Genomic DNA, 24,899 nt, shown 5'->3' with positions numbered 1-24,899 from the left:
GGAAAGGGGAAATATAAGGTCTATGTGAGGTGAGATGGAAAGATAGCGAGGATTACTGGAGTGATAAGTATAGAATAATATACAGCGGCGGGGACGAGAGCCAACGAGGGGTTGCCATAGTATTAAATGAAGAGGTAGGAAGAAGCGTAGTCGACATAGAGCAGGTAACGGATAGAAGACTACTAGTAGAGATAAAAGCAGAACTGACGAACTTGGTTATTATTCAGGTATACATGCCACCGAGTAACCAGAAGGAAGATGAGGTCGATAGGATATACGATCCGTTAGAGGACATGATCGTGTGTGTTCCTGCAGGGAAACATTTGATAGTGATGGGGGATTGGAATGTGATGGTAGGCAAAGGAAGAGATGGTTATGAGGTGGTGGACTACGGTTTAGGCACTAGGAATGACCGCGGGGAGAAAGCAGTTGAGTTCTGCAGGAGACAGGGGTTAGTCATCACCAACACTTGGTTTAGACACCACAAAAGACGCAGGTATACATGAAAAATACCAGGTGACTCAGAGAAGTATCAGCTAGATTATATTCTGGTTAGAGACAGGTTTAGGAAGTGTGAAAAATTCACAGAGCTTCCCGGAAGCGGATGCGGACTCTGACCACAATTTAGTTGTTATGAAATGTAGCATCCATTTCAAAAAGATAAGGCAGGGTGGGTGGGTTAGAAAATGGAATGTAGAAGCATTAAATGGATTAAAAAGGAAGGAATACCAACTGGCGGTAGAGGAAATTATGGAGGATGGTAAAGAGCTAAGTACAATCGAAGAAAAATGAGAAAGTTTCAAGAAAGGGTTGTCTAAAGCCGCAAAAGACTATTGGAACCGTTAATGATAAAAGGACTAGGAAACCATGGATCACAGATGAGCTGATTACAAAGATGGATGAGCGGCGAAAATGGAAGAATGTAAATACAGAATTAGGCAAAATGAAGTACAAAGAATTGAACAATAAATTGAGGCGGGCAACAAATAAAGCAAAAGAAGCATGGTGGAAGACGCAGTGCGAGGATATGGAAAGTCTGCAGAGGAAGGGTGAAATCGGTGCGCTGTACAGCAAAGTTAAATCTTTATCAGGAAGTAAGAAAGGGAGATCAATGATGGCAGTTAGAGATAAGGCAGGTAAGGTAATAGTTGACGCAGGGAAGATCCAAGAGAGATGGAAGGAATATACAGAAGAACTGTATAGTAAAGAACTTAGTCTAACAAAGTTAGACATAGAAAAGGAACATGATGTAGAGATAGATAGCTTAGGTCCAGGCATACTCGACAATGAGATAGAAAGGGCATTAAGGGAGATGAAGCTAAATAAGGCCGTGGGGGTGGAAAACATTCCTGCGGAGCTACTCAAAAGTTTAGGCATATGTGGGAGGAAGAGGCTATATGGGCTGATTTGTAGTATCTTTGAGGAAGGAATTTGGCCGGAAGACTTTGTAAGATCAGTGTTAGTTCCTATTCCATAAAAGTTAAAGGCTACATCATGTGAGGACTACAGGACAATAAGTTTGATATCCCACGCAGCTATAGTTGTTCTTAGGATCATAAACAAAAGGATAGAGAGTAGGGCAAACGATTACTTAGGGGATGACCAGTTTGGGTTTAGGAAGGGGAGAGGTACACATGATTCCATTGCAGTAATGAGATTATTAATCGAGAAGAATATAGAATACAACCAGGAGGTATTTGTCTATTTTGTAGATTTCGAAAAAGCGTTGGATAGAGTGAGTTGGGGAAAACTAATGAGTATATTGTAGAAAATAGGAATAGATTGGAGGGACATGAGGCTAATTCGCAACCTGTACATGTCTCAGACTGCTCAGGTGAGAGTGGGGAACGGGGAGTCCGGATGGGCAGTGTTAGGAAGAGGTGTAAGGCAGGGTTGCCCATTATCACCATTGCTATTCAACCTGTATGCAGAGGAAATGATTAAAGAGGCATGGGAAGAACTGGAGGTAGGAATGAAAGTGGGAGGGAATTTGTAAAATCAGATAGGGGTGCTGATGACCAAGCTTTAGTTTGTCAGTCAGCCAAGGGGTTGCAAGCATTGCTGAGTGAATTGGAAATTCAGTGCGACAGATATGGGATGAAAATGAATATATAAGGTTATGCGATTTTCTAGAAAGAAATAGGCTAAGCTAAACATTAAAATAGGAGGGCAAAAACTAGAGCAGGTAGAACAGTTTACGTATCTCAATAGTTTTTTGGACCAACATGGTCAAAGTAGTAGGGAGGTAAGGAGAAGAATTGCGCTAGGCAAAGAGGCTTTCACAAGGAGGGAAGAGTTGATGACAGGGACGTTGAGTAAGGATGTAAAGAAATGACTCGTAAAAACTTTGATATGGAGCGTAGCTATGTACGGTGTGGAAACGTGGTCATTGAAGCAGGAGGATAGACGTAGACTGGAGGCTTTTGAAATGTGGGTGTGGAGAAGAATGGAGAAGGTGAAATGGACAGAGAAGAAAACAAATGAGGAAGTACTTGGTATGGTGGGCGAAGAGAGGGGTTGTTGGGAGCAATCCTATGGAGGCAGGAAAAGTGGATGCGGGGGTATTGACCGGCAGTGGGATGTTGAAGACTGTAATTGAGGGGAGAATGTTGGGCAAACGAGGAAAGGGAAGGAACGTTGGATGGGATGAAGGGAGGAAGAAAGTACTCAGAGATGAATAGGGCCCTGATATAGAGTAGGATGCTGGATTTAGTGTTTTGTTAGGAGTCACAAAATGTTTTCTTTAGTAGCTGTGTCCATCCAAAAACCTACCTTAGCCGGTAGATTACCTAATAATAATCTTGGAACAGTGCAGAGATTTCATTCAAAGCTCATGTTAACTATAAAAAGGAGGTTTTGTAGGGTCTCTGATAACTATTTGTCCGTTAAGTTCCACGCGGACTTTCTCTTGCTTCCCCTACATGATTTCCTCTTACTGCTCTTCTTAATTTCTTCGTGTAATCTAAGGTCTATTTTCATTCTTCTTATTCTCTTCTTACCTAGGATTCTCTTTTCTGTTATGACTTTTATATCCCACTACCTCTCTATATTTCCTCAGCCCACTTTTTTTGCCCTCTCAGTATTTCATCTACCAACTTCCTTTGTTCTCCCACCATATTTAGAACTTCATTAGTCTTTCTCTCCATCTAGCCTACTTCATAAATTCTTCACCATATTGAAGTTTTACCAAGCACTTCTCAGACATCCCAACTGTTATTAGTTATCTTTTTAAGAGTGTTTCTTTCAACAATGCTACTATTCACATTTTCCTCCAAATTACAGTCTAATCAGGTTAAACTGCTCTACCTTAAGTAGTACCTACTGAAGGTGAAGCAGTTTACTTCCCTCTGACTCTAAATATTATAGCTTTACAGCCTTAACTAAATCAATAAGCAGAAAGAAAAGCAGGAGGATGTAAGGACTATACATAATAACTTATATTCATGCAGCAAATTTTGTTCTGAGAATTAACAATCATTAATAATAGTGAATATGTAATACATAAGGTACACAATTGTAGAAACAACTACCTAAGGAAAGATAAATATGGGTTTAAAACTGTAATGGACACATGATGACATTGGAATAATGAGAATAATAGAAATAATATAGAATTTAATCAGGAGCTCTAATTAATTAATTAAATATAATCAGGCCTATTTCATAGATTTTAAGAATGGCCAAATTTGATAGGCATATTGTGAAACGTGGGAAGACTGGAGTGATATGCAACTTCTTTCAATCATGTATAAGAATTAGATGATGTAGAGGAGGACAGTGATATAGAAAGTAGTAAGGCAGGGTTTTCCATTAATAATGGGATCTTTTCACTTATATTATTATTGATATTCTACTGGTTAAGTTAAGCTTAAGATGAATACATTATATTAATTATACAACAGTGCAAAATTGAATTTCCTGCCCACTCCTAACAAAACAAAATCTGAAATCCAATAACACAATAAACCCCTCTTCAATTCAAAATAGGTACTTCCCTCCTACCCTTATTTCCAACATACCTCTTCTATTTCTACCCCTTTCTCTTTTACCTAATATTCTCCCCTCTATTACAGTTTTTAATATCCCATTGCCAATCAAAGTGCTCTGCATCTATCTTTCCTACCTCCATTAGATTTCTCCTAACCATACCCTTCCTTCCCACACCATGCCTAACACTTCCTTGTTTTCCTTTCTGTCCATTTCACCTTTTCTATTCTTCTCCTCACCCTCATTTCAAAAGCCTCCAATCTATGCCTATCACTTTCCACCAATGACCAGCACACTAATTTCACCATTCCTGTGTAAAATTTCCATATGCAGGATCCGTACAATAAACATCGTGACTGGCTAGCTGTAGCCTCAACAGAGCGGTGGATGGGGGTCCAACCAGTCGGCTTGGTACAGAGGTCCCCCACCACTCAGGCGCACTTTAATTCAGACGCCTGCAGGCATGCATTGAGACAGGAGGTGGATTTTTGTGACGTGTGATTGTTTGTGGCGTTGTCCCACCAGCATGGAGCGCACCGTTGAGCAACGCTATGCAAAGCGTGAAGTGAAGTGTGAAGTTTTGCGTTAAACTCGGGAAATCTGTATCGGAGACCCTTGAACTCATTAAACAGGCTTGTGGGGATGATGCCTTAAGCCACACGAGAGTGTTTCATTGGCACAAAATGTTTAAGGAAGGCTGGGAGCTCGTCGAAGACGAATACCGCTCGGAAACGCGACGACCACTCAAACCGATGCTCAGGTAGCCAAAATGAAAAAATTTATGGACTCTGACAGGCATTTAACCATAGCTCTTATCAGTGAGGAGACCGGCCTTTCAGTCGGTACCGTCCACACCATTGTAACAGAGGATCTTGTGATGAGGAAAGTGTGCGCGAAGCTGATGCAGAAAGTCTTGAGGAAGGAACAAAAACTGTCACGGGTGGAAATTTTAGACTGCGTCCAGGAAGATGAAAATTTTCTTGACAACGTTATTACCTCAAAGGATAGCTCAAAGGGGCTCAAAGGATATCGGTTCAACTCCACCGAGGTGGTTAAAGCGGCGACGACAAAGTCTCTCAACAGTATTCCGGAAACCAACTTCCAGTGGGCTTTTGACGAGTGGCAGACGTGCCGAACTAAGCATGCATCGATGCAGGAGGAATGTATTTTGAAGATTATTAAGTAATTGTAGTGATAACTGCAATATATTTTGATTTCTGGAACCAGTCCCGATACTTATTGTATGGACCCTGTACTCACACTGCCTTTTACACCTTAGCAGTTTCCCACCCTATGTTTATTATTCAAATTCTTTGTACTCCCTTTTGCCTAGTTCTGTTTAAGTTACATTCTAGTTGATTATCTCATTTGTAATTCGTGGTTTCCTCATCATTTTCCTATAGTTTCATTCAAGGCTTTTGATATCTCTCTTTTGAGATGTTCTGATCTCTCTTCTTCTGAACCCATTTCTTGGTCCTTGGCTTTTTTACAGCCTGCTGGTACTCCTTTCTTATCATCCTGCATCATTTCATTTCCTTATCTGTCTTCCGTTTTATCCTCTGAAATCGGTCATTATATATTTAATGAGCACTAACCTGAAAGTCTGAATCTGCATCAGCTCTCCAAACATTGTGAATTACTTATGACATTCCTAAATCTGTGCCTCACCAATATATAATCTAAATGATCTATTTTCTGAGTCACTGGCCAGTTTTCACTTAAGAAGTGCATTTATTTTGGTGTTCAAACCAAATGTTCATTATGATTTAAGCCTGCCCTGCTTTTCATGTTCACAAAATATCATCCCCTATCTCAAGAAAATAAAGCATATCATAGATGAAAAATTGAACTTAAAAGCCTGAGAGAAAGAATTTCAACTGTTATTTTTTCAAATACATTTCTATCCAATGCAAAGGTTTCCCATTACACCCAATCCACAACGCTTTCTGTTGAAATTTAAGTCTACCAAATGATGCCAGGCCATGAAATGTCTTCACTTCTTCACTCCTGTGGTAGTATTTATATTCCAAGATCTTAGAGAAATGAGGTAGGTGCAAAAGAAATAGCTTTTTCTTAATTTTTATCACCATAGTTTTGATGCTAATTAATTATTAACCAGATATCTGATGAAGTCAGCGCATCACTTTCTCTACATTGCTTTTCTTTTTTGGACAAAAATTAGGGATATAATTTAATAATCGACATTAATATATATAAAATTTTGCATTATTCAGTTAAAATTGCTTCCCTTCATTCCTTCCTATGGCAGAATGAAGAAATAGTTTCCAAGTTTTCTCTTCATGCAATTCATTCTAATAAAGTTTACAGAAATATCTATACTTCAAGGGTAGAATGAATTTAGCATTTGAAATCTTCAACATGTGTTAATAAAACATTTAAAAATGAATGTTTTGCACATTTTCAGCAATGGTACAGTACATGTTCAGCAGAATTAAACTTAATTGCTGTATCCACATACTTTAGCGGTAAAAATACAACAAAAATGACAGAATTCTGCATCACCATTATTAAAAATTGTACTTAATTGTAGCACTTTTCAAATGTTTTCTTTTGGGAGAGGTACCATTCATTCCCCAAAAAAAAGGCTGAAATTTTTACTTCTATGAGCAGATTTTACCTACAATCTAATTAGTTCATTTATTCTTAGGAAAAATGTTCATGCATTATTTTAAGTGCCTTAAGCAAAATGCTTTTGAGCTATGTCTTCAAGAAATATATTATGCAAGATTACCTTACCTTTCCTCACATTGATTGGGGCTGGGAACCACAGGTGGCCCCAGGAAAAAAACTGGCCCTCATACTCTAATGTATGAATTTCGCACTCTGTTATGCTAAATATTATTAGGTGAACTTTACCCTCACCAGTAAAAACATATTTCAAGTTTATTACAGCAATATAATTCAATAGTAAATACTTGAGCCGTACATTAAAAAATGAATGTCCTTTTCTAAAAAGAACAATGAATTATAAACAAAAACAATGTGTTTGACATGGCCCAATGGCCACCAAGCTTACAAAACTACACAAACCGAATAAAAGACTGCACACAATTTTGGAGTTACAGAGTTTATTTCTCCTCTCACATGAAATTAACATGAAAACATGTTTATATACATAAATAGCATATTAAGTTAAGCATACAAAAATCTGGAGTATGATGTAAACCATTCATTAAGCTTGGCTGGTGTTTCTTGTGGTAAAGATCCATCATTAGTTATACATAATCCCTTCAAGGAGCCCCACAGTGAAATTTCACTCGCTGACATTCTATGATATCTTGATGGAATAAGATCGAGGCAAGAGAACCATTTGTTGGCTTCTGACAGAGTTTGTCTAACAGAAGATGAGGAAGAGCTGAAAAAAAAGAAAAATCAGCTTTTGTTCAACATACAATTGGCTTCACAACATATAAGTACAGAAAAAAAACATCTCCTAAGTAATTATGCTGAACTATACTTATACTGAAATGCATTTCTAATACTTGAAAAAATCACTAAAGAGAAACTTTTTTTAAAATTCTTCTTCATTTATTCGAAGAATTTATTTAATGAGACTGAAGACCACCACTCAAAATTATAAACTAACAATTCTATTAAAATCAAACAGCAGAAAAATTCTATTATGAACATATACTTTCAAAATTAATAATAAAATTTAAATTTGTTTCCAGGATTTAATTTTATGAAACTGGGATAATAAATTTAAACATTGATAACATTAATTGATCTGACATATTTTCAATATAAATTATCAGTCATCTTTTCAATATTTTAAATTAAATACCCTTCCACAACCAATGACTCTAATGTAGCATTCTCATGCAAGTAACTTGATTGATCCTCCAAGAAAAATAATTTTCGGGCCCAATATAGACAATGAAATCTTCCCAGAAATGCGAGACTTACATGAAATAATTTCTGTTAGGCAAACATAATTTCATCAGTTGACATTATTTCCTATTATTTTCCCCAGGCCGATCAAATACTATGAATTTGGGAAAATAAAAATTGGGATTCTCCAACTACATAAAATACTGTATTTCCTGGTCCATAAGATAAATTGATTATTTATAATTTTCGGCTGCTAATACATGAAAAATACCGTATTTTCCCATCGATATTCCTACACCATAAATCTAACCATAACCTTCGTGTTAATGGTTTTTTTATATATACATTCAAACACAAAATCTCAAACACCAAGAAATACTCATTTACATGGAAATAGATGAGGAAAAGGGATAGGAACACATATGAAGGACGATCACAGTAGAGGTCGGGAAGGCAGAATTAAGCAGATCACAAGTGCAAAAATATTTCCTAGACCGGGACTTGAACTCCGGATCTTTCCACTTGCCGGACAGATGCTCTAACCACTCGAGCTATCCAGGAAACACAATTTACACTGAGATCTGCGATGTTTTAAGCAGCTAAGTGCCCCGATTCTTTGGCCAAGAGATGGCATTAGGGAGGTGTTTCACCCATCACAGGAGCACAGAACACACAAGAAGAAATGATAGTAGTATACTAGTATGTATATAATGCCTCTCCCTTATGCTGAAAAGTTTGGCCATTTTGAATGTTCTGTTAATTTTTGACAGCTGTTTTGCTTGGACGTGTTTTGGCTTGTCTTTTGTTGTATTTTTGCCTGTTCCAAAAAATGCATAAAAGAATTGGATCAAATTTTGCGTGAAAAACAAAATTAAGTGCGCAGATGCATTCCGAATGTTGACTGTGGCATATGGAGAAGCTACCTTGGACCGCAGCAACGTTTATCGGTGGTACAAAATGTTCTCAGGGGGCTAAGAAAATGTGAATGATAAAGAGTGTGCTGGAAGTCCAAGCACGTCAACAACAGATGAAAACATTGATAAAGTGAAGAAAATAGTATTGGCCTATCATCGAATCACCATTAGAGAAGTTGCTGAGGACCTAAAAATATTGTATGGCTTGTGCCATTTGATTTTTACCAATGATTTGGCCATGACACGGGTCGCCCCAAAATTCGTACCAAAATTGCTCAATTTTGACAAAAAAACCGTAATGCATTAGCATTGCTAATGAGGCATTGGACTTAGTCCTCGATGAGCCAAATTGGCTCCCGAGGGTCCCAACTGGTGACAAATCATGGGTTTATTGTTATGATGGGGAAACTAAAGCTCAATCATCCCAATGGAAGCTGCAGCACGAGCCAAGACCGAAAAAAGCACCCCAAGTTTGGTCGAATGTGAAAGTTTTGCTTACAGTTTTCTTTGATTGCAGAGACATGGAGCATCATGAGTTCTTGCCACAGCGTAGAACGGTAAATAAGGAATGTTACCTGCACGTTATGTGCAATTTGCACGAAGCAATCACCACAAATGCCCAGATTTGTGGAAGAACAAAAATTGGCTTTTGCACAATGACAATGCCCCTGCTCACACAGTGTTACTTGTGCTTGAATTTTTGGCCAAAAACAACACACTAATGATGCCTCAGCCACCATATTCCCCAGACCTGGCCCCCAGTGACTTTTTCTTATTCCCGAAACTGAAGAGGGGATGACGCTATGCTACGATTGACGAGATAAAGACTGCATCAAAGGAGGAGCTGAATAAGATCACAAAAAATTAATTTTTGAAGTGCTTTGAGGATTAGAAAAAACGTTGGCATAAGTGTATAATTTCTAATGGGGACTACTTTGAAGGGGACAAAATAAATACTCATGAATAAATAAATAAATTTCCTATGCCGGTTATGGTTTCCCAATAAGATCTGGTGCCCCAAAAATCACATAGCTTGGGTAGAGCTGCAGGTGCCCAGAGACTTGCCCCGGAATTGAACCTGGGAACCTCCGGTTAAGTAGTCCAGCCCTACCCCTGGGCTACATATATATACACGGGGGGACCCAAAAGTAACGGGAATTGGGCTGTGGTGGGGAGCGAGAGTAGGGGAAGTCTTTATTTGGCCGTCGTACATCAGACTCATGTCACCTGCATCAGTATGTGCAGCGCCATCACTGTGACTGGATCGGTCCATCTGTGAGAGATGTTTCAGTGAAACAAATTTTTTCATTTAGGCAAAAAACGTGATGGCAGATTATCAAGAGCAATGCGCTGCAGTGAAATTTTGTTTCCTGTTGGGGAAATTGGCTGCAGAAACTATTGTAATGCTCAAGACTGCTTATGGGGAAGCTGCCCTAAGCAAAACCAGAATCTACGGGTGGTTTACATGTTGTGAAAAGTATGAATCAAACCCAATAAATTAACCTAATTTAAAATGATAAAGCTATACATTCAAGTTGAAATTGCAAAAACTTATACTATCAGCCAACAAAAGTACACACCTTTTCGTAAGCTCTGAAATAGCAGCACAGGAATCAAGAAGAGCTGCCAAAGCAACATCAGAAACTATACTTTCCTCACTTGGAGTTGTTGAAATATGAGACATGATGACACGCATCAAGAGTGGTTCTCCTTTTAGCCAAAATGGTGAATTTCCAACAGAGAATTCAACTCCTTTCACAGCTGGGAAGGAAGAAAAAACAATAAATGGCAACTCATAGTGCTCTTCACTAAATATTTACAGCAGAGAAATTCAGGCATTCACAGACTAATGTAAGATCATGAAGAAAATCTGCAAACTAAACCAGGGCCGGCTAAAGTTTATTATTAAGCAGAGTCACTCATCACAATGTGGTTCTATATAATTTTGTAATAGATTGTTCAGACAATTTTCAGTTACTTGGTACTATCAATTATTAGGTGTTATAAGTACCTGAATCAGGGCATTTAACTATGTATGAAAGAAGTCAACATAATTTAAGAGAAGAACTGGGATTAAATTCACGTTTGATAGTTACCAAATAACATCAATTAATTGTTAATTTGAAATGCAGGCATGGCACACTCCTCAAGGTGTGTCATGTTTCAAAACCTTCGGATGAAATGAAACCTAACAAATAGCACAATATGAAGAAAAAATAAGATTTTTGAAAAAACTAAAATTGTGTTTGTGGCCAGCTTAATATTCATCTCCAAAAACTGAATACCTAGTTTTAAGATCAACATGTACATCTTCTTTCTTTGGCAAAACTTCACATTGCATATATTTACATCGTCATTTCACTGCTTCATGAATGAAGTTAATATGGAAATTTACACTTCATAAAGATTTGATTCACAAATGAATCACATGAACTAGAAACATGACCGCCATACAGAACATTAACTGGGGACAATGAAACAAAATGGAAGACCTAATTCTCAAAGAACAAATAGTTTGGATAAACAACAATTTTTGTTCACAGATATGCAGTGTTTGCTCACCTGAATGAATACAAGAGCTCTTTGTCAGTCAGCTGCATGTGCTCCATAATGTTTTAAACAAGATGACATTACAAGTAATTATCATTGGGCTGATGAATGGAGAGTCTTACAATACATTTCAACATCCCACATAAGAATTTCCATCCTTTTCTTGTAGTATGGCCATTGCACAGAAAACTAATCATTAACATGGCAAAATCCTCTATTCAACACTTTCTCCATCAGGTTTGGGGCATTTAAACTAGCATAATCTTTACCATATTTTGCTCTCAAATATTAGCTGGAGTAATTGATATTTCATGAAGTGTGTCTGAAATATGTCGTTTTTCTCATATCTTGATCCTTTTATTTACAACTTCATTTGTTATTCTCTCTGTCATAGATAATTGAAGCATTTAATAAAAAACCAAGACCTATATTTTTCTCTTTGAATTTATCTTAACTGTTATACCACATAGAAAACTAGCCTCCCTTATAATTTTAACAAGTAGTCCCTTGACTTTATAGTCGCAGAGAATTTGTTTTACTCATGGAACAGTGCTCTGGCTTGATCTATTTTAGCCTGAATATCTGTCAGGATCTTTGCTGACAGTGATCCAGATATCAAAATATTTTAAGGTCTCCATTTATTCTATTTGTTTTTATCCGGAAAAGTTTTTTACAATATACAGTTTTTTAAGAGCACCATGGCTTTAGTTTTATGAATGCTCATGTATAACTTCTTGGCCCTTTTCCAATACTATTGTTAGCAAATACTGTAGGTAGGCATTAGTATCAGCAATAATATGGGTCATTAAAATCATAAATGTTGACAATTATCACTCCATTAACTATTTTGAGTCTATACAGTCTTTCAAAGTCTGGCAAAGGCTTTCCTCAAAGTAAATACAAATATATGGGGTGAGAGAATAAATCCTTGTCTTACTTCCTGTTGAATGTTAATTTCAATCTATACTCCCCATTCTGTTCTTATATTGTCTGACTCATTCCAATATATATTTTTGATGAGGCTTACGACACATTTTTACCAACATCTTTCCTCAGTGGCCAGTCCGATTACTCTGCACTTCATCAAATGCCTTCTTGGAGTCAATAAAGGAAGTATAGAATGTCCATGACATTTACAAAAATGCATTTAAAATATAAATATGTAATAGGATACAAATTGTAAAGCAAAAGAAATTCATAAAACCAATTTCAAATCTGAAACGATCGCACCAGAGGGTTTGAACATGAGTAGGGCTTCTGGACACTCATGAATAAACTCTAACCTTGTAATTTTGGCACCTGAAGATTCTGAGGAATTAATCATGTCAAGCTCCTTTCACATGTACATAGCAAAGTGTCATGTTAGCTCTAACATTTGTGTTCATTACTCTAGTTTACAAATTTTGAACAATATTAAAAATAATACTTTTATTAACAAAAACCTGAAGTGCTTTTGGTAAGTCAAGGGAGTTGTGGAAGGTGGCTTTTGGGCAGAGACTTTTAACTCTTTGCAACACATCTTAATTGAAAAGTAGCTCCTAGGTCCCTCATGTACTTAGTTTTAACCAAAATCACATTATACTTTGTTTGAAGTCTCATATAGTGCCAGGCAATACAGCTGATTATAAATGTACATTCTGAAATTATTCAATAGGTGCCAACATCTTCAATTTTAGAAAAAGCTGTGATGAGATAAAAGAATGAGTTCGGCGCAAATAAACATTTTCATTATTATTTTTTAAATTCTCACCATCTTTCCATATGAAGGTAATGCACACACTAGGTTTACATTTATGTTCTTGACTAGTTGGAAGGCATGGCAAGGGCAAAGATAGTGTGGAGTGGCTATACCATTTCACCTCTATGCATCCAGGTTTAACTTTTGATGAATCTGAAGGGAAAAAAGCAAATATTAAAGCTAAAATATTCATTACAAAATTAATAACTTCATATAAATACATCTTAAGGGTCTGATGTGAGTACCTAAGAGCAAGTACAATATTTACTGTAGGGTACCTTTTCACTAAGACATACACTTATAAAATTTATACAAAGTCACAATTGAAGTGAATTACAAGTAACAAAAACAGAAAAGTGAGATATTATTTCACTCACTTTCAAAGGTGTATTGGCTATCAAGAGTGATAGATACTACACGAAGGTAAACAATTCACCAGAATAGCTAATAAAATGTTTATGCAACACAGAAAAACTTAAAAATCTAACAACAATGTATGATTATTTACCATTATCATCTGAAACTAACCTCAAATCAGTTAACTACATTTACCAGGAAAATTGAGGGTGAATACCTGTCTCTTACCTTCAAGTTTATATTACATTCATCATCAAGGTGATAAAAATAATTTTGTTCATATGTCTAGAAGATAGAATTCATTAACATGAACTATTTAAAGGAGCAAACCACTTTGTACATCCCCTCACACATCATAAGTTCACAATCAAGGTTTCGATTTACTAATTAATCTTCCTGTGAATAGCACAGAAGAAATTAAGCCTTATATATAATAGACAAAGAGAGAGGAGCAGAAAGGTAGTGTATAATTTGGGGAGGATGAGGAGAGGTTAGGGAACAATCCCATATCACTTTCCTGCCCCTTCCAATCAGTGGAGACCATACAAGACAAAATTTCTTTTCTACTATTCACCTGAAAATTAATTTTTAAAATTAGGTTAATTCCTATGGTCAATAACAAGTTATTATTGGCTATAGGAATTAAACGTATTCCACATTCACAGCCAATAGGTCATACATCTTATTTCTATGAATTTGTAAGTCTAAACCAAGGTCATGACATAAAGATGTTGACATAAAAAGTGGTTAGCCTCATCATGGATTGTTTCCATCAAGTGAAGCCTAACACTACCCAGTTTAACAGATTGACAATTTATATCAACACAAAAATGAGATAAACATCAAAATCACAGAATGCAGAAAAACCCAAAGCAGAAAAGTTACATAGAACAAGGATACATAGTGAAAGATTACATTTAAAGTTCATCTTTACACAACACAATGATACTAGACATTTTACTATCCTAGGGGCCAAACAATTTAATTTTGAAGATGAAATAAAACATGTTGATAATTTTAGAAGGTTAGTGCGAAGGGAAGAATCTAAGGCAACCACTTTGAGCTGGCAGGGTTTTGACCATTTAGATTAAATTCCTACTGACATGATTAATGTACTTAAGGGCAAAAGAGTTTATATGGAACAGAAAATGATATTTTTCAAATGTAGCACATTGCTGAATGCAGAAAACCCTTATTAACCTGGATCATATAAAATAAAGGGGTAGAATATTAGGTGAAGTCCAGGTTTGGCATACACAGATGATGCACAGTAGCAGATCTAATATTTTCTGAGAGCAAAGTATTAATAGCCCATTGGTCAACAGAATAAGTTCAAATCTGGCTTAAATCTATAATCCCTTTCAATCAGTGATCTCATCAAACCGTGGAATCTAGAATATACCCACTCTTCCTTAACCCAAATTGATTGTCCACTAAGTAATCATTTTTTTAATCTGTAGATTTTATTATCCCTTTTTCAAGAATCTCAACCTTTTGGCTTATTTACCATCCCCTGGTCCCCATTAGGACTCCAACTACTTTTAGGTATCACTTACCTCTTGTATCAGTGAAAGTTTTATAATTTATTGTACTTATTCTCTTGAATTTTAACACTTAACTTCATGAAAACTCAATTCTAACCAAGACTCCATCAACTCTTGGGAAACTGCTAATTGATGCTACTATTCCTACATGTGCCTCAACATACTTTTACCTATCAGTTAACTCCTTGTATTTCCTGGCTTTTTCCATAGGTAATGACATCTACCATGGTGTTTACATCAAATGCATTTTAATTAGCATTTATTCTTCAAAACTGATTTTTCATTTGTTTAAATATTACAGCTATGAAGAAAATACGATGGATAATTTCCTCAGTACTGTTAACTATTGCCTAATTAACTTATTGACACAGCAAGCATATAACTATTACCTAACGAGCAACTTATTTGCAAAGAAAGTATATTAACTGCTTCATTTCATCATACTGAAACAAAGGTATTGCAGGCAGATGTCTCATACAAAATAGATTTTTACACATGTTGCGGAAATTAGATAAGTGGGATCATTGACTCTACCCAGTTCTACCAATGATTAATTTATGCTTGTATTGAGCTCTATAAGAAGTAAAGCAGTCTATTAATTCGCATTTGCGACCATCCTGTTAGTTAGGCAATAATCAAAACCAAAGCCATTAGAAGAAAAACCATTTGTTGGAATGAAATTATAACCCTGCCCATATTGCCAGCATTACCACTGCTCTATTTATAACAGCTAATGGTGAAGAGATGAAAAAAACCTGATTCTAACTTTGAAAAATGCCCTGAATACTGCATAGCCTTGGTGAGGACTATATCCGCTAGAGGAGGAACAGTTCAGGAACTTGGGCGATTACCAACTAACTTAAAAAATTGGCATTTGATTGGTTAACTACAAATTTACATTCCCGTGAGAAAACAACAGTTGGAGGATGGCTAAGCCAGCACATCAGGGACACAGCATCTAAAAGGAAGGTAAAATATCCTAGAGGACCTTGACTGTTTACAAAGAGGCATGCTTTGAAAGAGCCCACTGAGCAGTAGTACAAGAAAATAGACAATATGAGTAGTACTGACTTATTAAGATATTATACTAAGTGCAACCAGATGCTGACAATGAATAGGATATAACTGACTCATCTCAAATATTGGTGCAATTCTTAACGGGGCATAATTTCTGCAACCTACTTCCTGTTAGAAGATCACCTTTTAACTAAACCACATACTACTACAGATGATTCCGCAGTGGACTACACAAGGAGAATCCCAATCCCCAGTAATTGACCAATGACTTGCTAAGACGCTTCAAGCTATATCCCCCCAATTTAAATGGCTCAACAGTTTGACATTATTTCGGGTCATCTTACATAACATACCTCCACACCTTATTTAAGCCGAATTGTCTAATACAATTTACTGTTATGGCCACCCTTTGTAGGTGACAAAATTTTAATGACTTGTTCTAACCTTTTTCCATAATAGAAACAGCTCACTGCTCCATATTGACTATTTGAGGTGTTGGTCACGACCCCAATATTTTTCACCCATGGACCTTGAATCAAACTCCCTCATCTAAAACAAACGCATTCACCGGGAGATATTTTCTTCCTCTGAATTTTCTGTGAGAGTTTAGAACGAAATTCTTAAATCAACCTTCCTGTTTTATTCATGGGACTCTTATCACCATCTTTAAATTTTAATTATATTTCACGTCTAAATCCTAGCAAAAAAAGGCCAAACACTTTACCAAAGCATCCAGAGTTTTCAGGGGAAAAAATACGCGAAGATACAAGACAATACAACTTCAGCTATGTGCCGTTCCTAATATTTTCTTTCGAATTCAAAAGTAAAGATGCCGAGATATAGAATTTGTCACTTCTCAGACGCATCACATAAAACAGTTCAATTTCGACATTCAAGTCAGAATAACAAAACCATTACATAATGTATAAAAGCATATGCCACGCATTTCGCACCATCACTACCACGAAATGGAAATGTAGAGCTCACCTTCGACACCATCGCACGAATACTGAATCACAGCAAGAAGTGCATGTGGTAATCGACTAGGCGATGCCTTAACCACAAGTTGAAGGACTTCCTTTGGTGCCACTTCCTTTAAAGTTAACAAAACAAGGTATTAATAAAAGAATTACTATTTTCGTGGAGCGTTAGTCAAAGTTATCCAAGCTATTGTTTGGTGACGAATTTGAGCTGCATTGTTTTTGTACACAAGATACATTAAAATATACGGACTTTAAATATAAACTCGGTTGATTACATGTGCAAAGCAAGCACAATGCAAAGAGCTGAACAACTAAATAAACTTTCTACTTTCACGAATTGTTATTCACAACTCAGGGCGTCTTCTCTAATTTCACCTGAAAAGATTTTTTCATGCATATAGAGCCAGCTGGTTGTACGGCAGAAGAGGGCGGAACTCTAAGTTGTCTGCTAAGTTCATCAACCAGACGCTTTAAGTTTCTAAGCTGCGATAATATTATTTCTTGTCTTTGCTCTAACTTTGTGACAGCTGGGTGATTATCCTGAAGACAAGTTGTAGTTCATTTAAAAAGATTATTAGGCATGCAGACAGTTAGTAATGTTCCACAAAATGCACAGAGGTTATTGTGAGAAAAAATGCAACCTTAAGTAATATCTTCACCTGTTCTTCTATAATAAAGGACTTTGCCATAACATTATTATGTCTAACGTCAGTTGAGTCGAAAGAGCCCTGAATCTGCCGCAGCCGGTACATGCATTTAGGCAGTTCTACTCGCGCTTGAAGTCCACAGACAGGCTTCAATCGATACATGCAAGGAACTTCCTTCATTTTTGTGGTTAAGGCTATTCGAAGGTATCGTAATTCGTTCTAATACTGTGAAGCTTGCTCGAAACAGTACATATGATGCAAGAATCGTCCATTAATTTCCAAATGAAGGCGAAAGCCGCCGACGAAAGAGACATCTGTGGATACGAGTCTCAACTGAAACATCACTGTCGAGCATTGTGATTGGTTAACTCGACTTATTTGACGTACTATCAGATAATTTTGTTTCGTGACATTTTATGTTAACTCTCATTTCTTTGGGCATAGATTGGTAAACAAAATTCCGCGGTTGTGAAATGGCACATTGAGGACAGGTTTGGTAGGAACGTTGGGGGATGTGAAGGAGAAACAGTGGACAACATTATCATGGCGGCGTTTTGTTCAACCAATAAGGGAGAAGCTTCCTACTGGAATCGACGACTGGCATTACACTTAGGATTTCGCGTCTGTGAGATAATTCGCGCCGTGATCCGTAGTTATGCCTTGTCCAATGATATTATTTCTGTGTAAAATGCAGTACAAGTGTAAGAAATGAGTACGTAACGTTCCATCTTTCTCGTAAAAATTTCAAAATGCGTTTTCTGTGTTTGGTCACGTGACCTTTGCCAAAAAATGGCGCAAATCCATGACTTCAAAAATGGGTTCCGTAACTATGCGTCTGTGACATCTGTATTTGTGTACTAGGTTTTGTTTTCATTAACCACGTGTTAGGTAGTGCTCAGTGAACGTCACAGAAACTGGCAAGATGTCTGCAAGAGGGACAAAAAGGCGGGGGAGGCCCCCTAAGTCTGTGGTTATGGAGAGACCCAGGAAATTTCAAATGCATATGCTGAAAAAGCCAAAATATCTACTAAACAGAGAAAGTAAGGGCTCGGAGACTCCCAATTCTCAAACTAGTACCCCGACAGCCTCAAGAGCGTCATCTCCTGTTGGTAGTGAGAGTAGTCGTCGTAGTATTAGGCCTAGAGGAAGAGATCGCTATAGAAGAGGTACGGGCTACCAAAGAAGAGGTTACAATCCTGATGCAGTGGACGAAAAGGACTCCGAATATCATTATGGTTCTGACTTTGGTGACGAATCGAATAGTGGTAAGAGTGATATTGAGGAGGAGCCATTCCCAAGTGAGTCTGAATTTGACGAAGATAGTGGTGATGGAGCGTCGAGCGACAGCGACTTCTCCCTATCCAGTTATAGTACGGCGAGCGGGATACAAAGACGGTCAGTGGTCGGGAGGCCCGCTCCACCTAGTCCAGTACCACTGTGGTTGCAGAATAAGGATTTTCCCCCGTTAGAGCTTCCCAAAAGCAGTGACGATTTATTGGTGCCTAGAGAATTAGTTCTGCAAGCTCTTGGTGTTTACGAGGTGCTACGCCGTTTCCGTACTCTGGCGCGGTTATCACCATTCAGGTGTGTGTTAATTCTGACGTAACTTTGCTCTTTTGTTTTGATATCCTTCGTGGAAAAGTGACTGTGATTGGTTATGCATAGTGTAGTTACGGGCCATAATTTTTTTCATCGTTTTATTATCGGGTTTGTTATTTTTCATCCAGATGAACGTGTAAATTTTCGATGATACCTATCACTGCCTTAAATGTTGATATTTCCGTTTAATACCTTTAACTCTTAAAAGGTATTAAGAACGGGAGAACTGGTATTAGTTTCTAAATATTTTGATAGTTATATTGTACTTTCCATAATAATTCTTCCTTCAGACTAACTAAACTACACATTTCCCAATTTCAAATATCATCCTAATAAATGAAATTTCTTTTACCAAGTTAAATAATCACGACAAATATGCATTTTCACAAATTTACTGGTAGATTAAGCAAATGTCTTTGTCAATTGCCAAATAACAGCTTATTATGGGGAATATATATTATTATGGGATATTAGTTATGCGTATCTAAAAGTTTTGAATTCTAGCCTGCTATTGATAGTCTCAAATTCATGACTGTTTCTCAAGTGGCAGTGTTTATAATTTTGCTAATTGTTCATTTGCACGTTGGTCGTTCCTTGCCAATTAATACTTCCCTTGAAATGTACCACATTGTTTTGTAATTTTTGATAACTACTTTCAAAAAGTAAGTTAAAATATTACTTACTGATAAGACATTTGGCTTGGCTTATTGTTGACATTTTGAGATTTGCCCACTACTTATCTGTATTTTAATGGGTGGCTGTAACGAACTGCTCAGCTAATGCTAGTTGGCTGATTAATTCCTAAATTTGTAATGGAGTTTTAATTTTTACCCATGCTGTTTATCACAATTCATTCGTTGAGTATGCCATGTTAGCGTGGTTGTCCAAGAATGTGGATTGAAATAAAGGTGCCATTTTTTCCTCTCCTGGAAATTCTGTCTTAACTTAAGTTATCCAAAGCCACTCAGGAAAGAGCAGCAGAGAGCCAAGTTTAGATCACTTTCTAATTATGTAGGTATGAAGTCACTGTAAATTCCTTCATTATCTAACGTGATAAATGTTTTAAGTATCACCTAATTTTTGTAAAACCAATGGAGGGAGCTGCTTCAGACACTAAGACTGAGATTTCTTGGTTAATTTTGTAAAACAAAATTCCATTCTATCATAAGCCCTGTGTAATATTTAGTTGTTTTATTGATCAAAAAACTAACTGGCCAGTTATCATCGTTTGTAGCTACAATTTCAATGCTATGATATTCTAATTCAGCAAAACTATTAATTCAGTGGCTTGTATGTGACATAGGCCTCCGATTTTCTTGTGTCATTTTGTGGAGTTTCCATTTTATTTTTGTAATAAGATCAAAAGGTCTTAGAATTTTTGTAATAAGGTCAAAGATCTATTATTTTTCATTCAGGAATTAAAATTATTACTAAAAATTCTGCTTTTTGTTCAAAGAAATCCGATAGTTTTATTATCAATGAATAAATGTCAATTCTACACAGTCTATTTTTTTCTTTCATTATGAAATTTAAAGAACTTATTAAAATTCCACACAATTTATTGAACCTGACCATGGTTTCTAAATCCAAGAAATATTTTAAAGGATAAGGACTCTGGTTGAATAATTGGAGTCTGCCTTTAAACAATCTGCTGCCGCAAAAAGTGGGAGGGAAGAGGTTGGGGAAGTAGGGGGGGAATGAGTGTAAGATGATAGAATAAGTATGGAGGTGGGGAGTAGGTTGCTTAATGAGATTTAAGTGAGCTTATTGAGCTTTAAGTCAGGGCCTAGTAGAAGTGGGTAGGGGAGCTTCATGCTAATAAATATGGATTATTAGGTTTATTGAATAAAATGGGAAAGGAAACTGTTAGCCAATGCAAAGGACTGGGGATGTACTTGGACGAATTTTACTAAAGCCTACTATTGTCAGCCTTTTTTAAAGGCCGAGAATCATAGCAGAGGATCAGTTGGGGTAGTTAAGTCTTTTAACAGTCCAGGCAGCTGATACATATCATCGGAGAGGAATAGGAAAGCATTGCAGGAAAAGGATGGTTGAAAAAAGGAAAATCGTTAGTCTGGACATGTGCCATGCATATGTAGAGTATTTTTCTAAGGGAAGAGGTGCTTATTGTACCGTGAGTCTAGAATTATTAGTCTTGTAATGTGTCCCAGGTGATACCTGATCACATGATCATACCTTAGTATACTACCTTGTACTATGTACGTTAGTATACATCATCAGCGGCAAGAAGTTTGAGGAAAATTTGTGTCCTGGTGTGGCATGGGGTGAATGACTTTAGAAACAGATTGAATAAATTCCATGTTACCATTCAAAAGAAGTACATTTGGTTTATTTACATGCTGTACATTTTCGTAATGCTTACAAGACTCCTCTTTCAAATCTTTGTCATTGATTTGTAAAATGTCCTTGATGACCAGTCATTACGTTATAACATTAGGAGATGGATGTATTGAACTTGCAAACATTAATATTTGCAGGCCTCTTGCATTCACTTGCTCTTTTTGAAAGTTCTCCACTATTTAACCTTAACTGTCTATTGCATTTTGATTAGTACTAGCTGTACTGTTTCCTACATCTAATATACATGAAAAACACAGATCCTTCCCAAACTTCTTTCTGCGGATTTTTGAATTCTGTACGCTAACTTCTCCCATACCTTCTAATTCTTCTATCCTACTGTGATTCAACTTATTCGGATTATCCCACTCCTCCAACCCATCCTCCCTTCCTGTTTCTCTTCTCCAACATGATATTTAAGAACTGTCATGGATTGAGTAGCTTCAGGCATGATGTGGTGGAAGTCGAACATAATGAATATCTGATCGAAGCACTTTTCCACTTGATATCAAGGGGAAAAGTGCTTTGATCAGTTATTAATTGCTGTCATGGATGTTTCATTCTATGTTTAATCTTAATAAGGGTGCTTAGACATTTAAATTTTAGTCAGGGACATTGTGTATGGGATGTTACAAAGTTCTTTTGATTTCATAATGGAATGAATCCACAATGTTGTGACCAATACATTTGCGATGATTTATCTGGATAGTTTCTTTTTCTGTATTCCCTTGTCAAATGCCTTCATCTTTTTGCATTATTCACTATATTGCTTTTCCAAGTAGGACAGACAGTTATGCATGTTTTAATTGGTAAATCTAGCCCCTTGTGTATTCCTGATTGCACTTTTTATATGTACTTAGTTGGCTTTTTTCATTTTATATGTTGCCATGCTAATAAAAATGTGTGATTGCCCGAAATCAGTTGCATAATAAACTTGTTAAAACCAGAATCGACATATTTTTCTCTTGGGTAGAAATATTTATTTTTTTGGAGATACAAAACTGCATCAATATACCACTGACCAAAGTCTTAAGTTTATCGTTGGAATCCCAAGAGTTACAGTTAATCTTCAGAATGATGTGGGGTTTGTTTCAGAATAATTTAGAAAATAATTAACGAAAAAAGTAACGCAAACCCAATTAATGGTTGATTGAAATTACACAGTAAATTAAGGGAGTTCGTTACTGCTCACAATGATTTCGTAAGACAATGCTGTTTAAAAGAGAAAATTATTGTAAACTAGCATGACATTAATTATTTAAATGAAGTGACGCCATTGAACTTCCAGATAAATTATTACATGAACTCCATTTATGACAAGTTGTTAGGGGAATTTCTCTGAGCTCCTCATAAAGAGTCTACATTGAAGGCAATAGTGATTTTGACCTTTAATTGAGCAGAGCTTTTGTCTTTTCCGAAGCCGCACAGAGGAGATTTTCTGAGCTTGCATTAAAGAAAACGTAGTCATTGTAGAATATACTTTTTGCATTTCAATTATTTGATTACACTAGTAGTTAAAGAAATCACCAAGAGACACATTCTTTAGTACTTAAAACAAAATTAACTTTTTTATAATGTCAAATATTGTTTGATTATTAAAAATTAGCGTCAAACTTGCTGTGTAAACTCGCATCATATATGGGGGGCAGGTTGTACTCCCCTGTCCTAGAATCTTCTCTCATGCCTAACTGGAAGTAATTTTTGCTGTTTTATTTAGATTAATTAATTAAACTTATTTAACATAATCTACAGGAAATCTGCTAACCTATAAAATTGAGGCAGTTGCTCTCTCTCTGGAACTAAGAATTTGTCAGGAATCCTGAGGAAATTGAATTTTGACACATTGTGGGAATAAATGCAATTTTGAGTTGCGCAAAAGGCTAACTAATATTCCTCTGCCTGACAAAGGAGTGTTACAGCATGGTATCTTTGAACAGGTTATTTTTGAACAGCATGTTGTTTGTTATGCTCCTTGACCTATATCCTACATCCCTTAATTTGTCTAGAAATGATTTTCAGTACTAGAATTGTTAGACAACGACGCTTTCACTTGAAGGGGAACAATTTGTCATAGGGACATAAAGTAAGGATTTTAAGAAAAGATTTGATATGTAGTGTGTCTTTGAATGCTGTGGAAACATGGTTGTTGAAACAAGATATGAATTTGTGGTTTTTTGTAGTGTGTGTGGAGGATGATGGAAAAGGTATATTGGACATTGAGGAAAACAAAGAAAGAAATACTGAACATGATGGGGAAGAGGAAGGAGGATTGTTGGCTTAGATCCAAAGGAGACAGGAAAGGTGGATGTAAAGTATTTTTATTAGTGCTGGGATATAGAAGGCTACGATAAAATAAGAACTTGATGCAAGTGAGGTGGAGGTAGGTTTGATAGGCATTTTGGATGGAATTAATGGAGAAAGTATACAGAATTTAAGAAGGGTTTATTGTATTGTTGGGATCATGTTGTGTTCTGTTAGCAGAAGCAAAGAAATATATAGTCACGTCTGTGCCAATCCAATCCTACCATTCGCAGTAGGCTATCAATAATAACAATCCAGTGGTTGCGTATGACTATGGTTCAGTTTAGAAGATAAATATCCACCTTTACATTCCTCAAATAGAATGTATTTGGAGATATCTTGACAAAATTGTTCATTAGAGAAATTTCCTATCTTGCACATGACTATGATTCGGTAAGAGCTTGCAAAATTTCTCTTAAAATGTTTGATGCGGAACATGGTAGTTCAGTGAGTCGTGTTTAACTGCTGACCGGAGGGCCACCAAATGTTTTGGTTCACACTAAGGTTATTGTTTTCTTCCAGGGACAATGCTTGGAAGCTCTGTAATGCATTTGCAAGTTTTCAAAGTTATGTCACCAACTAAGCATGAGATTATGACAGGTTGGAATATATTCTGAAATCTGTGAAGAGATATTTTAATGTGTAATTAATTCTAACTTCTAGCTGAAACTCTAGGTGGTTTTAAGTAATAAACCCTGATATTCATCACTTTTTTACATAGACTTTTTCTGCCATTCTGCCAACAACCTTTCTTTCCAAATTTCCCTAAGAATCACTTATTATGGATGTTGCAGTCTAGTAGTTAGAGCACTTGGCTACTGACCGGAGAGCCCAAGTTTAATTCTGGGTGACACCTCTGGGTATCCTCAGCTTCTCGCAAACTGTATGATATTTTGGGTACCAAATCTTCCTAGGGAACCACAGGCAACACATGGAAAGGAGCTGTCCCCTCTACCATGATTCATGAATTTCGCATAACATTGGGCTTAGTAATAGGTGAGCTCTATCTTCACCCTTAGAACCAACCTTCAAGTTGATAATTATGGTTGTTG

General features: G+C 36.6%; 2 protein-coding genes across 10 annotated transcripts in view; one reads left to right on the top strand and one right to left on the bottom strand.

The window, feature by feature from the left end:
- Positions 1-7,055: 7,055 nt before the first annotated feature.
- On the bottom strand, positions 7,056-17,885 carry LOC139691208 (aminoacyl tRNA synthase complex-interacting multifunctional protein 2-like). 3 transcript variants are annotated; one of them, XM_071588951.1, is made up of 6 exons: positions 17,584-17,885; positions 17,318-17,482; positions 16,947-17,052; positions 13,054-13,194; positions 10,334-10,514; positions 7,056-7,363 (listed from the first exon to the last, which is right to left on the bottom strand). In XM_071588951.1, the coding sequence occupies exons 1-6, from the start codon at positions 17,767-17,769 to the stop codon at positions 7,141-7,143; spliced, it is 1,002 nt and encodes a 333-aa protein (XP_071445052.1). In that variant the 5' UTR covers positions 17,770-17,885; the 3' UTR covers positions 7,056-7,140. The 3 variants fall into 3 exon arrangements, with proteins under 3 accessions (XP_071445052.1, XP_071445059.1, XP_071445066.1); XM_071588958.1 differs by having other exon boundaries at positions 17,602-17,885; XM_071588965.1 differs by lacking the exon at positions 17,318-17,482 and having other exon boundaries at positions 7,057-7,363; positions 17,602-17,884.
- A 428-nt stretch (positions 17,886-18,313) lies between these two features.
- E(bx) (nucleosome-remodeling factor subunit NURF301 E(bx)) overlaps positions 18,314-24,899 on the top strand; it is a 121,861-nt gene continuing 115,275 nt past the window's right edge. For all 7 annotated transcript variants that reach the window (XM_071588928.1, XM_071588938.1, XM_071588921.1 and 4 more), the window contains exon 1: positions 18,314-19,173. In XM_071588928.1, coding sequence (XP_071445029.1) covers positions 18,512-19,173 — 662 coding nt within the window. In that variant the 5' untranslated portion in view covers positions 18,314-18,511. The remainder of the gene's footprint in view (positions 19,174-24,899) is intronic.

Source organism: Hetaerina americana, unplaced genomic scaffold, assembly GCF_022747635.1.
Source record: "Hetaerina americana unplaced genomic scaffold, ioHetAmer1.1.p SCAF_1, whole genome shotgun sequence".
Classification (NCBI taxonomy): domain Eukaryota; kingdom Metazoa; phylum Arthropoda; class Insecta; order Odonata; family Calopterygidae; genus Hetaerina; species Hetaerina americana.
The sequence above is the reverse complement of the archived record's forward strand: the minus strand, read 5'-3'. Positions and strand labels throughout refer to the sequence as shown.

What these genes read in the sequence shown, in the direction of transcription:
- LOC139691208 (XM_071588951.1), bottom strand. Translation starts at nt 17,769, where the DNA reads ATGAAGGAAGTTCCTTGCATGTATCGATTGAAGCCTGTCTGTGGACTT. An exon ending in GCATGAAAAAATCTTTTCAG is followed by an intron (nt 17,053 to 17,317) that starts GTGAAATTAGAG and finishes TTAACTTTAAAG; the next exon opens with GAAGTGGCACCAAAGGAAGT. An exon ending in TTCGTGCGATGGTGTCGAAG is followed by an intron (nt 13,195 to 16,946) that starts GTGAGCTCTACA and finishes TTTTCCCTTCAG; the next exon opens with ATTCATCAAAAGTTAAACCT.